Genomic DNA, 15,811 nt, shown 5'->3' on the forward strand with positions numbered 1-15,811 from the left:
CGCTGCCGCCGCCGCCACTCACTAGCAGGCTTCCCTGCGTCCTGCGGTGGCGCTGCCGCCATGCCATTGCGCGTGCGCGGCGCCGCGGGGACCACTGGGACTGGTAGTTCGGCCGGCGGCCAGCAGCGCCCCCCACCGCGCTGTCCCCACCGCCTTCCGCTATAGCGGGTCAAGTCCGCTACCAGTTTGAGCGGTCCTGGGCGACCACAGGACAGCCAAACGCCTTCCGGGAACTCGTTCTTCACCAAACACTGGGTCTCGCTTCCGCTTACAGTGCTTCGGGAAAATCTGCAAGTATTAGTGTAAAGCGAAACAATTCGGAACTTTTACGTTTTCGATAACCGTCACTAGCCCAGAACACATCATTCCAAACACAACTCACTCTCTGTCTTCCTCTCCCTCTCTTCCGTTCCCTCTCTCTCTCCTTTACTCCCTCCCACCCCCTTTAGTAGTATCTGGATTTTTAAACCTGATTTCCCACTCCTCATGTTGTCAAACTTTACTTATTGTAAACTTGACCATAACAGTTTTTAAGTTGATTGACAATTTACCTAATACAATTTTTTTTTTCAAGAACAATTCAGATATGCAGTTGAGCTGAACAGTAATAGAAACTTGAGAGTTGGAAGACACCTTAAAGGTTATTGGTCCAACTCTTCCCGGGCAGGAATTCCCTCTTGCACATTCCAGCTCTATTTCCACAGTTCAAATTTCAGGGAGCTCACTACCTAAGTAAGGCAGCCAGTTCATTGTTTGACAGCTCTAAGTGTTAGAACTTCTGCCACTTGCTGGAGTGAAATCTGCTTCCCTTTTACTTCCTCGTACTGCTAGTAGTTACGCTGCCTGGAGCAATATAGAATGTTTGCCACTTGACACCCTTTCAAAAAATTCAAAACAATGATTATATCTTCCAACACTAAGTCTCCAGGCAAAAAAATAAAATAATAATCACTTTAACTATTTAAAATGTGAATAAGCTCCTAGACTACTTTCCATTTAGTCATCCTCCTCGATGTATTTATTACCTTTAAAAACTGTCAAAATTTGCTTCACATTTATTGCCTCATTTTATTACCACAATAGCGTGCTATATTAAGCTGGTCAGATATAATTGCTATCATATTGCCATTAATCTGATTCAAGAATTCAATTTGGCCCAGCTGGTGTGGCTCAATGGTTGAGCAACGACCCATGCACCAAGAGGTCACTGGTTTAACTCCTGGTCAGGGGTTGCAAGCTGGATCCCCAGCAAGGGGCATGCAGGAGGCTGCCAAAAGATGTTTCTCTCTCATCAAATGTTTCTCTCTCTCTCCCTCTCCTTTCTTCTCTCTCTAAAAATCAATAAAACATTTTTTTAAAAGAACTCAATTCCATCAAAGATTATTTACGAGCTGTTATAAAGCATTGCCCAAAGCACCAGGGGAATGAAAAAACCAACAGGACGCAGTTTGCACTCAAGGGTGAAAGGATAGTTCACACAGATTAAGGATAGTAATAGTAAACTAATATAAAATGTTATGAGATTCCAAAGAAAGGTTTTATCAAGTTGAGGGACCATGACCCTAGAAGAAAGTGACACTGGATGACTGGATTTCAAGAAGGAAAAGGGCATGTGAGGATTGAGAACAAAGAACCCAACCTAAGCAAAATGAATACACAAATCAACATGTTCACAGTTTGCTCTCAATACTTAGTACTCTAGATGGGCTGGAGCACACAGGCCAAGGAGGAGAGGAAAGAAACTTTCTGAGGGTCCTGAAGAAACTTAACGGGGAGTGGTAAGTAAACAGAGCACTGGGATGGTCAATTAATTGTTCTGAGCCCTATTCTGTTATCTACAAATGAAGAACTTGGTCTGGCTGGTGTGGCTCAGTGGTTAAGCACTGACCCATGTACCAAGAGGTCGCCAGTTCAATTCCCAGTCAAGACACATGCCCAGGTTGTGGGCCAAATCCCCAGTGGGGGGCATGCAGGAGGTGGCCAATCAATGTTCTCTCTCAGGGATGTTTCCATCTCTCTCTTCCTCTCACTTCCTCTCTAAAATCAGTAAAGGGAAAAAAAACTTTATAAAAACTAAACAAAAAAAGAAAAAGAAAAACTTGAACTAGATCAGCAGTTTTCAATCTTTTTTTCCACCCAGCACACCCAAGTAATATAACCCCAGACATCAAATAATGGGTCACTACAACAATAATTCTTGTGGAATATGATTATATATTACTCTCAACACCTTTTCCACATGGGAAAAAGAACTCGAGGTTAGCCCTGGCCGGTTTGGCTCAGCGGTTGGAGTGTCGGCCTGCAGTACAGAGAGACCCGGGTTCGGTTCCCGCTAAGGGCACGTACCTCGGTTGCAGTTTGTCCCCGGCCCTGGTTGGTCGTGCGGGTGGCAGCCACTCGATGTGTCCCTTCATGTCGATGTTTCTCTCCCTCTCTCTTCCTCTCTCTCCCTCCCGCTCTATCTGAACAAAAAATGGAAAAATGTCCTCGGGTGAGGATAAAAAAATAAAAAAAAGAACTCAAGGTTAAGAGGCTCGAAATCAATAACAAATACTGAGGATAGAGAATTCCATCTTTTTAAAAAAAAAATTATTTCTGGCAATAACTCTTTTTATTGATTTGAGAGAGAGACACACAGAGAGAGTAACATTGATCTGTTGCTCCACTTATCCACGCATTCATTGATTGATTCCTGTATGTGCCCCAACCAGGATCAAACCCTGGCATATCAGGGCAATGCTCCAACCAACTGAGCTCTCTTGGCAGGGTGAGAATTATCTTATTCACCACTGTGAATAGAGCCACATAGACTGGTTGCCTCCCGCACGACCCAACCAGGGCCAGAGACAAACTGCAACCGAGGTATGTGCCTTTGACCAATATCAAACCCGCAACTCATTGGTCTAACTGCTGAGCCAAACTGGCCAGGGCTATTCTTTTTTTCCAATTAATTTACAATCATTATTTTGTATTAGTTTCAAGTATATAGCATAGTGGTTAGACAATCATATACTTTACACCATGTCCCCTCTGATATTTCCAGTACCCACCTGGCACCATAGTTATTACAATATTATTGACTATATTTTGTATGCTATATGGTTGTTTTTTATTATTTTATTTTTTATTTTTTATTTTATTTTATTTTTTTTTATCCTCACCCGAGGACATTTTTCCTTTTTTTGTTCAGGTAGAGTGGGAGGGAGAGAGAGGAACAGAGAGAGAGAGAGAAACATCGATGTGAAAGGAACACATCGAGTGGCTGCCACCCGCACAACCAATCAGGGCCGGGGACAAACTGCAACCGAGGTACATGCCCTTAGCGGGAACCGAACCCGGGTCTCTCAGGACCGCAGGCCGACGCTCTAACCGCTGAGCCAAACCGGCCAGGGCTATTATTTTATTTTTTAAAACATTTCTTTTTGCAATAAAGAGGAAGGGAGAAATAGAAACATCAATCTTGCACAAAATGCCTCCTGAACGCCTCCTACTGGGGGTCGAGCTGGAAACCCAGGCATGTACCCTGATGGGGAATGGAACCAAGAACTCATAGTCCATGGGACTGAGCCGCACCAGTACAGAAATTGTTTGCTTTTTAAATGAATGAGATGAATAAACAGTGAACCCTGGCCAAAGCCCTTTTCTTTCCACACCACTCAGCTTTCCCTGACATACATTTATATAGTTACAAAATTCATACTGGATCTTGATTAGAGCTCAGTTCTTCAGACTTCCAGCTCCATACTCTCCATTAGGCTACTCTACCACAGAATCAGAGAGCAGTGACAAACTCAGAATTTAAAAACAACGTTTTCTTTCCTTCTATTTGTGCACACCCTTAGAGGTAAGCCAAGAAAGCAGGTGCTATGCCAAGTGATTTGAGAGAGCTTTAACAAGTATTTCTGAACAAAAATATTTTGTTCTCAGATCTGTGAAAGGCCCCAAAATGTCATAATTAGAGATTGATACATTGCATCATGGATATTAGAGCTGAGTCTCAGAGATCTAGTCTAACCCCCTCATTCATTTGAATTTGGAGGCTGTTCCTCAAGAGATCCTAATTAAAAAGTACATGCCCCTGCCTGGCCGGTGTGGCTCAAGTGGATTGAGCATCCTCCCATGGACAGAGAGGTCCCAGTTCGATTCCCGGTCAGGGTACATGCCTGGGTTACCGGGGCTCAATCCCCAGTGCAGGGCATGCAGGAGGCAGCAGATTGATGTTTCTCCCTCACATCAACATTTTTATTTATCTCTCCCTTCCTTTCTTTCTAAAATATCAATTTTTTTAAAAACTTATTTTTAAAAAGTCAATAAACACACACACACACACACACACACACACACACACACACATAGACCCAGAGACATAGAAGTAGGGTTCAGACTGACAAACTTCAGAGAAGGGGGTGGGAGGAGGGAAGAGAGAAACCAAAGAACTTATGCATATAAGCATAACCAATGGACATAGACAACAATGCTGGGGTGGGGGCAGGAGGAGGGTGTCAAGGGATGGTGGGGGGGAACATCTGTAACAAAAATAAATTAAAAAAAAAAGTACATGGCCCAGGGAAAAGTAACATTTTGTTACTATACATCCACACTTAGGAAATAACAGGTTTTTGTTTGTCTTAGGGGGTGTGGTGAAGAAAGAAATTTTATTCTATGTGAAACAGCTCAATTGTGATACAACAGGGCTGGTAAGGCAGCCCTGGGGCCCTGGCCCTGTGCAGCTAGACAGTCTGCTCTTCTTGATGGTCTGCTCTGCTCTGCTCTGGCCAGACCTCTTTTGTGTTTCAGCTTAGCCAGGGAGACACAGTCTTCAGTCTTTGATGAAAAGGGAAAGTGCAGGTTCCAGGAAATAATGACAGTTAAGTGAGAAAAAACCATACCAGAAAGAAAAACGGCCATATCCAGAAAGAAAGAAAAAAAAAATTAGGAAGACAAAGAACAAGATGAAAGGGAAGAAACAGATTTGTCTGACACAAAGCTTAGGAAATAATTACTTTGAACTGGTAGTACACACTTGGCTGTGGAAAGCCACAGCCTGTGAAAAGTTTAACAAGTGTCTCATGAGAAAAAGTCAACTGAATTATAAACTAGGTGTTATGTAAATCCAGCAATAACATGAATAGAAAAACAGTAAAGAATTAAAATATTTTACTATGAATAAATTCTGAGACTGTATTTTCAACTATAAAACAGAGATGTTGCCCTGGCCGGTTTGGCTCAGCGGTTAGAGCGTCGGCCTGCGGTCCCGAGAGACCCGGGTTCGGTTCCCGCTAAGGGCATATACCTCGGTTGCAGTTTGTCCCCGGCTCTGGTCAGTCGTGCGGGTGGCAGCCACTCGATGTGTCCCTTCACATCGATGTTTCTCTCTCTCTCTGTTCCTCTCTCCCCCTCCTACTCTACCTGAACAAAAAAAAAAAAAAAAAAATAAAAAAAAAAAAAAAAAAAAAAAAACAGAGATGTTGCCAACCCTAACCACATCTAGTTACTATGAGGATAAAACCAAAGGATGCAGGGCAAAGTTTTGTTTACCATAAATGTAAGCTGCTATACTATGACATAGTTCAAACTCAAACAGCAGGCAAACATTTGAAAAATATTCGATGCTAAAGGCTAACTTAGCCATTTTCATTCACAACATTTCTAAAATTTATGTTAGATCAAACAGGTAATACAGGAATTCATTCTTGATCTTAAAAAAATGTATACAATACAACTAAGTCTAAAAGTTCCTCTTGATTGCCATCTAATTCCATATAGAGGGAGCCACTCCTGTCAATATGATAGGTATTTGTGCAGATATGGTGTGTGTGTGTGTGTAACACAAATAGGATCGATCATATTGTACATACTGTTCTGTGTTCTGTAACTAGCTTTTTAATTGTTTTTTCTTTATTGATTTTAGAGAGAGAGGAAGGGGGAGAAAGCGAGTGACAGAAGCATTGATGAAAGAGAACATCTACTGGCCACCTCTTGCATGCCCCCTATGGGGATTTGGCCCACAACCTGGGCATGTGCCCTGACTGGGAATCAAACTGGCAACCTCTTAGTGCATGGGACAATGCTCAACCACTGAGCCACACCAAACAGACACTTTTTCATTAAAAAAAAAAATTATTTAAAAAATATATTTTCTAAAATCAGTGAAGAAAAAAATTTAAAAATAAAAATATTTTTTCTTTATTGATTTTAGAAAGAGAGGGAGAGAGAAACATCAATAGGAGATAACACCAACTGGCCGCCTCCTGCATGCCCCACACTGGGGACTTGGCGCACAACCTGGGCATGTGCCCTGACGGGGAATGGAACCAGCAACCACCTGGTGCTGCATGGGTCAACGCTCAACCAGTGAGCCACACTGGCCAGGTGCTTTTTTCATTTAATAATAAATCCTGGGCATCTTTTCAAGTCAATAATAAAAATCTACCTCATTGTTTTGAAGCTTTGCACAGTATTTCCATAGTATAATCTACCATTGTTTCCTTAGCATCCTTTATTAATGGACATTTAGGTTGACTCATTACATTTTGAATAACAAAAAATACATGTGAATTAACTAAATGTTATATTTTAATGGGAAAAGTTTTCAAAAGCTCTGGGAGTCTGTAAACAAAAAAATCCAGAAAGACATGCATGGAAGCTGCCTTATACACAGGTGGCAGAAAGTATTCCCTCATAAAATCTTTTTGCACTTTGGAACAATCCAATTGAAAAGTAAAGGACAAGACTCCAGTTATACATTATAGTCTTCTGGGCCCTTGGTTGTCCTGTACTGGCCCCAACTGGCAGGCTCAGAAATGCTAGTACTCAGAGGTCAATTTACTATAAAGCTTTTGGAGCTTATAATTTAGGGCTCCTCACTTGCTTGGGGACCCTACCAAGGCCAGAGGAATGTATTCACGTAGTCATACAGTTTTGTAACATTTGTCAATGGATTTTAAATTATTGGCTAAGTTGAGGACAATAGATAAAAGCCTAAAACTTGAGAATATTAAAAATGAGGTTCGTGATTCCTGTAGAACAGGGTCATAAATCATACAACTCACACTTCAGGCCAATGAAAACTATAAGTCTTATTTTTCTACCAGTACCAGTGATGTCCAAATTGGTAGGAGCTGTCACTATAAGACTTTGGTGCATTACTTATATTTGAATTTAACCCCTGACTAATTATAATGTGTGAAATATCTTTAATGAAATTGTATCTTAACATATTTTTCACTGACAACTCTTTTGTTCTCTTGTATTCATTTTAGTTTTAAGTTCTTAAAGTTTTAAAAACTTGGTAAGTTCCTAATAAACAGAGATTTTTTTTTAAATAAGAAAATGTAGACCGAAAAGTAACATACAGTTTACTCTTTGAAAAACAGATATCATAGACTTGATTTGGGGTGGTAAACACACAAATATACAGATAATGTATTGAAGAATTGTATACCTGAAACCTATATAATTTTATTAACCAGTCACCCCAATAAATTCAACAAAAGAAAAACATAGATATCAACAATTTTAATGGCTATATAATATCTCATCATACTGATACATCATAATGTCATTTCAAAATGGAAATTGTTTATTTCTGATAAATTTTTAAGTGCTAAATTTATGAAAACTTTTTAAAAATTAATTTTCAGAGAGAGGAAGAAGGGATACAGACAGACAGCCTTCTACATGAGCTGGGGATTGAACCATCAATCTGGGTATGTGCCCCCATCAGGAATCAAACCTGCCACTTTTTGGTGTCAGGAGGATGCTCCAACCAACTGAGACATTGGGCCAAGGTTGAATGGTGATTTCTATCTTGATAATAGACTGATGCAACCTAAAGAAGGGTCAGTGTTACTGCAGTATTACAGCCCTGTTGAAAGAGATGGATGATGCAACTTCCATAGTAAGAATGGAGTCAATTCTGAGTCACCGGTGGAACCTTTGAAGAGCACTAAAGGAAAGAGGAAAATTCCTAAGTACTGACTCCTACATTCAGCATCTTAGAGAACTGTGTGTAAGATGTTTCAATGCTATGTGGAGACACTACCACCCATGCCTATGAATCTCAAAATACATTTAGTGGGAAAATATTGGAGTAATCATTTTCTGACTATCCCATGCATTTTCTGTAACCATCTGAAAATATTTTGTATCAGGCCTTTGGCCAGTACATAGTAGGTCATCCGATAACATTTGTTGAATGAACTCACTAATTTTAAAAAATTGTTAAGGGCATTGGCTATGGAGTTATCTTGACCTGTATATCAATCCTAACTCCATCCCCTCATAGACACAGACAACAGTATGGTGATTACCAGAGAGAAAGAGGACTGGAGGAGGTAGTAGAGGGTATGGGTAAGATAAATGGTGATGGAAGGAAACTTGACTTTGGTAGTGAATACCCAAAACAATATACAGATGATGTATAGAATTATATATCTGACACCTACATAACTGTATTAACCAGTATCACCCCAATAAATTCCATTACACTAATAAATAAAAAACATAACTCCAGCCCAGCCGGTGTGGCTCAGTGGTTGAGCGTCCACCCATATACTCCAAGAGGTCACCTGTTCAATACCTGGTCAAGGCACACACCCAGGTTGTGGGCCAGATCCCCAGTGGGGGGCATGCAGGAGGTGGCCAATCTATGTTCTTTCTTATCAATGTCTCTCTCTCTCTCTCCCCTACTCTCTTCCTCTCTCTCTCTGAAATCAATAAAGAAAAAGAAAAAACATAACTCCATCCCTCACCATCAGCTCTTCGACTTTAAGCTAGTTCATCTGTTTCAATGTTATCATCTGGAAAATGGGAAATGCCAAATATTGAACTCTAGGACTGAATGCCACAGGAAACATAGGACTAAGCTTGGCACATAGTAAACCTGAAATAAACAGTAACCTGTACTATTTTTCGCTACAGGATACCACACGAGATTAAGGCATCATCAAGAAGTCTTTGTGTATCAAAAGCACAATCAGACAAAAGGAGTGAAGGCAGAAAGGTATCAAGAATAGAGGCGGAGGAAGGTCTTGTAAATGATAACGTGAGCCACAAAGGCAAACGATGGGCAGGGAAGGAAAAGGCAAGGGGTAGTGCACTAGAAAAATGAAACATCCCAGGGTGTGGCGTTAGGAAGCTCTTCAAGGAGCCGGTTGCCACACTGGGGTGGGGATTCGGGGCTAGGAGGCAATACTTTGGCCAGGCTTGTCCTGTGACTTACCGTGGGGCAGGGTAATGTGGAGAGGCCCGGTATAGACAAAGATAGCTGGGGAGGGGGTGCAGGGGGGGCATATTGGCTAGAAGGAGCCACGACTGGCGGCCGGCCGGTGCCCAAACCAAGGTCCCAGCTCAAGGGCTGTGAGCTGTGAGCACCAAGAAACTCCGAGTACACTATGTACCGGCAGTGGCTTTGAAGGGCAGAGAAATTCGTTTTGGGGTGATCATAGCATCTATGACGAGACCTGCTGCACCGGACAGGTGGTAGGCCGGAAAGAGAAAGAGCTGTTTCTCTCTTCGGGATGAGGGACAAGGAGGGGAGGAGAGGGGGCAGACAGGTAGTGGAGAAGCAAAGGACTCAAGTCCCACTGCTTCGAGGGAAATCAGGCGCACCAGGCCGGCTCCGGTCCCCGAGGGCCCAGGGCGAGTGCGGGACCTCAGCGGTTACCGGCTGAAACGGTCTCCGGGTCGCACCACGGACGGACAGCTGCTGAACCAATGGGCTCAGCTCAAGGGGCGGATGTTGCCTCCCATTGGTGGTTGTTGGGTGTGACCAGCAGCCAATGAATCCGCCCTGGGGGCGTAGCGGTGACGTCAGTTGCAGAGGAAGCTCCTTCGAATCGGCTGCGGCCAGCTTGGTGGCCTGGACCAATTAGCGGCGTCCAACTAACAGAGCCTTGACCAATCGGCGGCCTCCACGACGGGGCTGGGGGGAGGGTATATAAACGGAGTCGGGGTACCGCGCGGTAGACACTGGTCGAGATATTACAGACATAGTGATTTGGAGATATTGTGAGTGCGCGAGGTAAGCGCCGCGGCCTGCCTTTCCGGACCAGCCCTTCGTCCTGTCCGCTGCTCCTGTTGACCCCGGGCCCTGTGTCGCCCTCAGGTCGGTAATCTGCGTGCGTTGCCGTGCTTCGGCCTGTGGCTGGATTGCTTGAGACGCCCTGCCTGCCTGCTGACCGACGGCGAAGGCAAGATGAAGCTCTCCCTGGTGGCCGCCGTGCTGCTGCTGCTCGGCGCAGCGCGGGCCGACGAGGACGACAAGAAAGAGGACGTGGGTACGGTGGTCGGCATCGACCTGGGGACCACCTACTCCTGGTAAGTGGGGTTTGTGGAAAGGGGAGAATGGCGCTTAGCCTCCTGGGCTGAGATGTGAGAATGGCTGTGCTGATTCTTTCCGTTCGGTTTTTCCGCCAGCGTCGGAGTATTTAAGAACGGCCGCGTGGAGATCATCGCCAACGATCAGGGCAACCGCATCACTCCGTCTTACGTGGCCTTCACTCCCGAAGGCGAGCGTCTGATCGGCGATGCAGCCAAGAACCAGCTCACCTCCAACCCAGAGAACACTGTCTTCGACGCCAAGCGGCTTATCGGCCGCACGTGGAACGACCCGTCTGTGCAGCAGGACATCAAGTTCTTGCCTTTCAAGGTTGGACTGGGTTTTTTCCCCCGATAGGAAGTGGGTGGTGGTGGTGGGAGTATTTAAGATCAAGAAGTTAATGAAAAACAGTGTTGACGACAAAAGACGATAGGACATGGTCTATGTAATAGTTTTTATGTAATAATTCTGGTATGTTACAAAACGTACTAAGGTACAGTTGGCAGACAGACTTTAAACATAACTACTCTCCACAATAGTTTAGGATTAAGAGAAGTATTTCTGGTCGGTATTCAGCTCCAAAGGATCAAAGTAAACCAAACTATAGGGGAGGAAGTGTCTCTCAGGCAACCCTCTTTAAAGTTTGAAGCGTCATTGCTTCTGTGTCTGCAAATAATAATCATTCTTTAAAATAGGTGGTTGAGAAGAAAACTAAACCATACATTCAAGTTGACATTGGAGGTGGGCAAACAAAAACTTTTGCTCCTGAAGAGATATCTGCCATGGTTCTCACTAAAATGAAGGAAACTGCTGAAGCTTATTTGGGAAAGAAGGTAAGTGTCTCTATGACAATGTTAAGTAATTTTATTATTATTATTCTGGATTGTGTTGTATAAATGCCTTCATCGTTTTAATAATTTGAATTTGAATGACATCTATGTATATCAGTTTTAATTGCATGCTTTGCTGCATGCCAAACAAAATACTAAGGACTTTCCTTGGATATAAAATTATATATATTATGCCCATCTTACAAGTAAACTGGCTTAGAAACTAAAGTGATGCTTTGATTGCAACTTAAGGGTTAAGCCATGTGATAAAGTACACGTAATTACCTTCTGTCATTTTTTTAGGTTACCCATGCAGTTGTTACTGTACCAGCCTATTTCAATGATGCCCAACGCCAGGCAACCAAAGATGCTGGAACGATTGCTGGATTGAATGTTATGAGGATCATCAATGAGCCGTAAGTGTTAAATTCAAAGGGATGGATGGCATATTTGCTAAATAGGGAAACTGTAAACTTAACTGAATTTATTTTTTTATTCTCACAGAACAGCAGCTGCTATTGCTTATGGCCTGGATAAGAGGGAAGGGGAGAAGAACATCTTGGTGTTTGACTTGGGTGGTGGAACCTTTGATGTGTCTCTTCTCACCATTGATAATGGTGTCTTCGAAGTTGTGGCCACTAATGGAGATACTCATCTGGGTGGTGAAGACTTTGACCAGCGTGTCATGGAACACTTCATCAAGCTGTACAAAAAGAAGACTGGCAAAGATGTTAGGAAAGACAACAGAGCTGTACAGAAACTCCGGCGTGAGGTAGAAAAGGCCAAACGGGCCCTGTCTTCTCAACATCAAGCAAGAATTGAAATTGAGTCCTTCTTTGAAGGAGAAGACTTCTCTGAGACCCTGACTCGGGCCAAATTTGAAGAGCTGAACATGGTATGTTTCTTGGGGTTTTTTTTTTTTTTTGCTTCGCTGATGAGATCTAGTTAGATTCTCTTGGGTTTGGGACAATGCATTTAGAAATCTAGACGATATCTCAGTGTAACAGGCATCATCACGGTGATTAATGTCTCTTATTCCAGGACTTGTTCCGTTCTACCATGAAGCCTGTCCAGAAAGTGTTGGAAGATTCTGATTTGAAGAAGTCTGATATTGATGAAATTGTTCTTGTTGGTGGCTCTACTCGAATCCCAAAGATTCAACAACTGGTTAAAGAGTTCTTCAATGGCAAGGAGCCATCCCGTGGCATAAACCCAGATGAGGCTGTAGCGTATGGTGCTGCTGTCCAGGCTGGTGTACTCTCTGGTGATCAAGATACAGGTAGGTCAATGTCCAGTGCTTCAGCAACTTAATGGGAAGAGTATAATTAACTGTTGCTTTAAAAAGCAATAGAATATGAACAGCAAGGTCACACAGCTACTAAATGGTACAGTAAGGACAAGACCTGGTGTAGTTTCAAGATCTTCCTTTATTTATTTTAAAAATATGTCTTGGAAGAGGGTAGTTCTTTTTCTTTATTGATTTTAGAGGTGGAGGAAGGGAGTGGGAGAGAGGGATGGAAACATTGATGAGAGAGAACATCAATTGGCTGCTTCCTGCATGCCCCACACTGGGGATTTGGCCCACAACCTGGGCACGTACCCTGACCAGGAATCCAACCGGCAACCTCTTGGTGCATGGGTCAACGCTCAACCACTGAACCACACTAGCCACGCAGCAACTATATATATATATTTTTTTTAATTTTTTTATTCTCACCCAAGGACTTTTTTCCATCTTTGTTCAGGTAGAGTGGGGGGGGCATCAATGTGAAAGGGACACATCAAATGGCGGCTTCCCACACGACCCCAACCAGGGCAGGGGACGAATTGCAACCAAAGTGTGCCTTTGAATGGAATTGAACCCCGCAACTCATTGGACTGCGGGCCAATTCTCTAATCGCCGAGCCAGACCGGCCAGGGCACAGCTATATTTAATTCACTTTCTAAAATGATTTTACATAGAACTTAACCAAATAGCAAGATGAAGAAGATCAAGTTGAACTGGTCATAGGGAGACTGCTTGGTAGTGCTCCTACAGCTCTTTAATTAGAACTTAACCCTATATTACCTTTGCAGGTGATCTGGTACTGCTTGATGTATGTCCTCTTACGCTTGGCATTGAAACTGTGGGAGGTGTCATGACCAAACTGATTCCAAGGAACACTGTGGTACCCACCAAGAAGTCACAAATCTTTTCTACAGCCTCTGATAATCAACCAACTGTTACAATCAAGGTTTATGAAGGTAATTGCTTACATTTATTAATATTCATGGTGTGTATGTGAACAGCATGACTTCTGCTTAATATACTCTACTGAAAAGTACAGGGAAAGAAAGATCTGCTGTTCTCAGATGGGGGTTCCTAATTTGACAAGTGTTGAGTTTGGTGTAGTCACTATTAAAATCCAGTTCATATCTAGCTATCTAGCACTCCTTCCCATTAAAAATAATTTGTGAGCTAGCTCTAGAATACAAGAACAAGAAAAGCGTTCATATAAAGTAAGTGAAATTCATTTAAGAGTTAGTAGTAATAGTTCACTATTAGTCCCATTTGTTGCTTTTTATAGACTAGTGACCTGCTTCTGGCTTGATAAGAGTGCCCTTGCCACTGTAGACTCTTACAGACTGAAATGTAGAGATCCAGATGTACTAATGTTTGTCATTAACAACTAACAAAGATTTTTGTGTGTAACTTCTAGGTGAACGCCCCCTGACAAAAGACAATCATCTCCTGGGAACTTTTGATCTGACTGGAATTCCTCCTGCTCCCCGTGGGGTCCCACAGATTGAAGTCACCTTTGAGATAGATGTGAATGGCATTCTCCGAGTGACAGCTGAAGACAAAGGTACAGGCAACAAAAATAAGATCACAATTACTAATGACCAGAATCGCCTGACACCTGAAGAAATTGAAAGGATGGTTAATGATGCAGAGAAGTTTGCTGAGGAAGACAAAAAGCTTAAGGAGCGAATTGATACTAGAAATGAATTGGAAAGTTATGCCTATTCTCTAAAGAATCAGATTGGAGATAAAGAGAAGCTAGGAGGTAAACTTTCCTCTGAAGATAAGGAGACCATGGAAAAAGCCGTAGAGGAAAAGATTGAATGGCTGGAAAGTCACCAAGATGCTGACATCGAAGATTTCAAAGCTAAAAAGAAGGAACTAGAAGAAATTGTTCAGCCAATTATCAGCAAACTCTATGGAAGTGCAGGCCCTCCCCCAACTGGTGATGAGGAATCAGCAGACAAAGATGAGTTGTAGACACTGCTCTGCTAGTGCTATAATATTGTAAATACTGGACTCAGGAACTTTCGTTAGGAGAAAATTGAGAGAACTTAAGTCTCAAATGTAATTGGAATCTTCACCTTGGAGTGGAGTTGAAAATGCTATAGCCCAAGTGGCTGTTTACTGCTTTTCATTAGCAGTTGCTCACATGTCTTGGGGTGGGGGAAGAGGAGAAATTGGCTGTCTTAAAAAGTGGGTAAAAAGCTGGATTAGGGCCTGTGTTCGCTGTGGAAATGTTCTATTTAACAATCGGGTCATGTGCATCTGGTGTAGGAACTTTATTTTCTACCATAAGTGACACCAATAAATGTTTGTTATTTACACTGGTCTAACTTTTGTGATAAGCTTTCTAATTAGGTCAGTCCTTTATTTTAGGTTTAGATTCTCATGAGGGAGAGGAGTGTTGGGGTTTTTAGGTAAGGAAACATTTTTATTCAGTACTCTTTGGGAACTTCCTAACTTCAGTTTAATTCACCCATATCCTCACTAAGGGCAAGAGTCATTTCACAATGCCCAAGATGGAGTTTTCTTAAACATGTTTGAAATGGCCTGTTTTCCCTTATCTTTTTTAAATGCTTTCTGGTGGCCTTTTACTATTAATGATGCTTTATGGCTGCTTGTATTTTCCTAAGACTTGACAGAGAGATGGAATACTGATGTTAACTTTGCGCACTTGCATTTAATTCACTATTTCAGGGTGTAAAATAATGTCAGAATCCCCATCTGAAATTTCTCAATACGAGTGGTACTGGAGTGGAATCTAGGATGGTGACCTTGAAACTACATTAAGCTCCACTGTAATCGTGGATCACAGGCAGTCATTTGTGTCATTGACAAGTTCAAGATTACTTGGATTGGCTTCCCGAGGAAAAGGGATAGTGAATAAGTAGTATGATCAGTAACGGGCAGACTATCTGTTAACATGAAATCCAATAAGAGCCAAAGATCACTATTTTGGGTTTTTTGTTTTAATTTTTTTTCTTTATTATTTTAGAGGGGGGGGGGGGAGAGAAATACCAATGAGAGAACATTGATTGGCCTCCTCCTACATGCCCCCCACTGGAGATCAGGCTTACAACCTGGGCATGTGCCCTGACCGGAAATCAAACTGGCGATCTTGGTGCATGGGTCAACGCTCAACCACTGAGCCACGTCGGCCAGGCAGATAACTATTTTTTGGATGGGCAACTGGCTGAAAGGTTAATTTGCTAACTGGCAGAACTGGGACCTGGTAGCATGATTGTCTTACACTGAGGCCAGGACCTTGGCTGCAATGCCCAGAAGAAGCATTTGGATGGGCCTGGAGTAATACTTGGTCTTCAGGCCAAGTTGAATACAAACAATGATGACCGCAGTGCTATGTGCACTGGGTTT

At 42.7% G+C, this 15,811-nt stretch overlaps 1 protein-coding gene across 2 annotated transcripts; it reads left to right on the top strand.

The window, feature by feature from the left end:
* Positions 1-9,945: 9,945 nt before the first annotated feature.
* On the top strand, positions 9,946-14,766 carry HSPA5 (heat shock protein family A (Hsp70) member 5). 2 transcript variants are annotated; one of them, XM_036261450.1, is made up of 9 exons: positions 9,946-10,024; positions 10,109-10,320; positions 10,420-10,651; positions 11,017-11,154; positions 11,455-11,567; positions 11,656-12,046; positions 12,193-12,430; positions 13,228-13,395; positions 13,851-14,758. In XM_036261450.1, the coding sequence occupies exons 2-9, from the start codon at positions 10,199-10,201 to the stop codon at positions 14,411-14,413; spliced, it is 1,965 nt and encodes a 654-aa protein (XP_036117343.1). In that variant the 5' UTR covers positions 9,946-10,024; positions 10,109-10,198; the 3' UTR covers positions 14,414-14,758. The 2 variants fall into 2 exon arrangements, with proteins under 2 accessions (XP_036117343.1, XP_036117342.1); XM_036261449.1 differs by having other exon boundaries at positions 9,951-10,320; positions 13,851-14,766.
* Positions 14,767-15,811: the final 1,045 nt, after the last annotated feature.

The sequence above is a fragment of the Molossus molossus genome, unplaced genomic scaffold (genome assembly GCF_014108415.1).
Source record: "Molossus molossus isolate mMolMol1 unplaced genomic scaffold, mMolMol1.p scaffold_m16_p_14, whole genome shotgun sequence".
Lineage (NCBI taxonomy): Eukaryota > Metazoa > Chordata > Mammalia > Chiroptera > Molossidae > Molossus > Molossus molossus.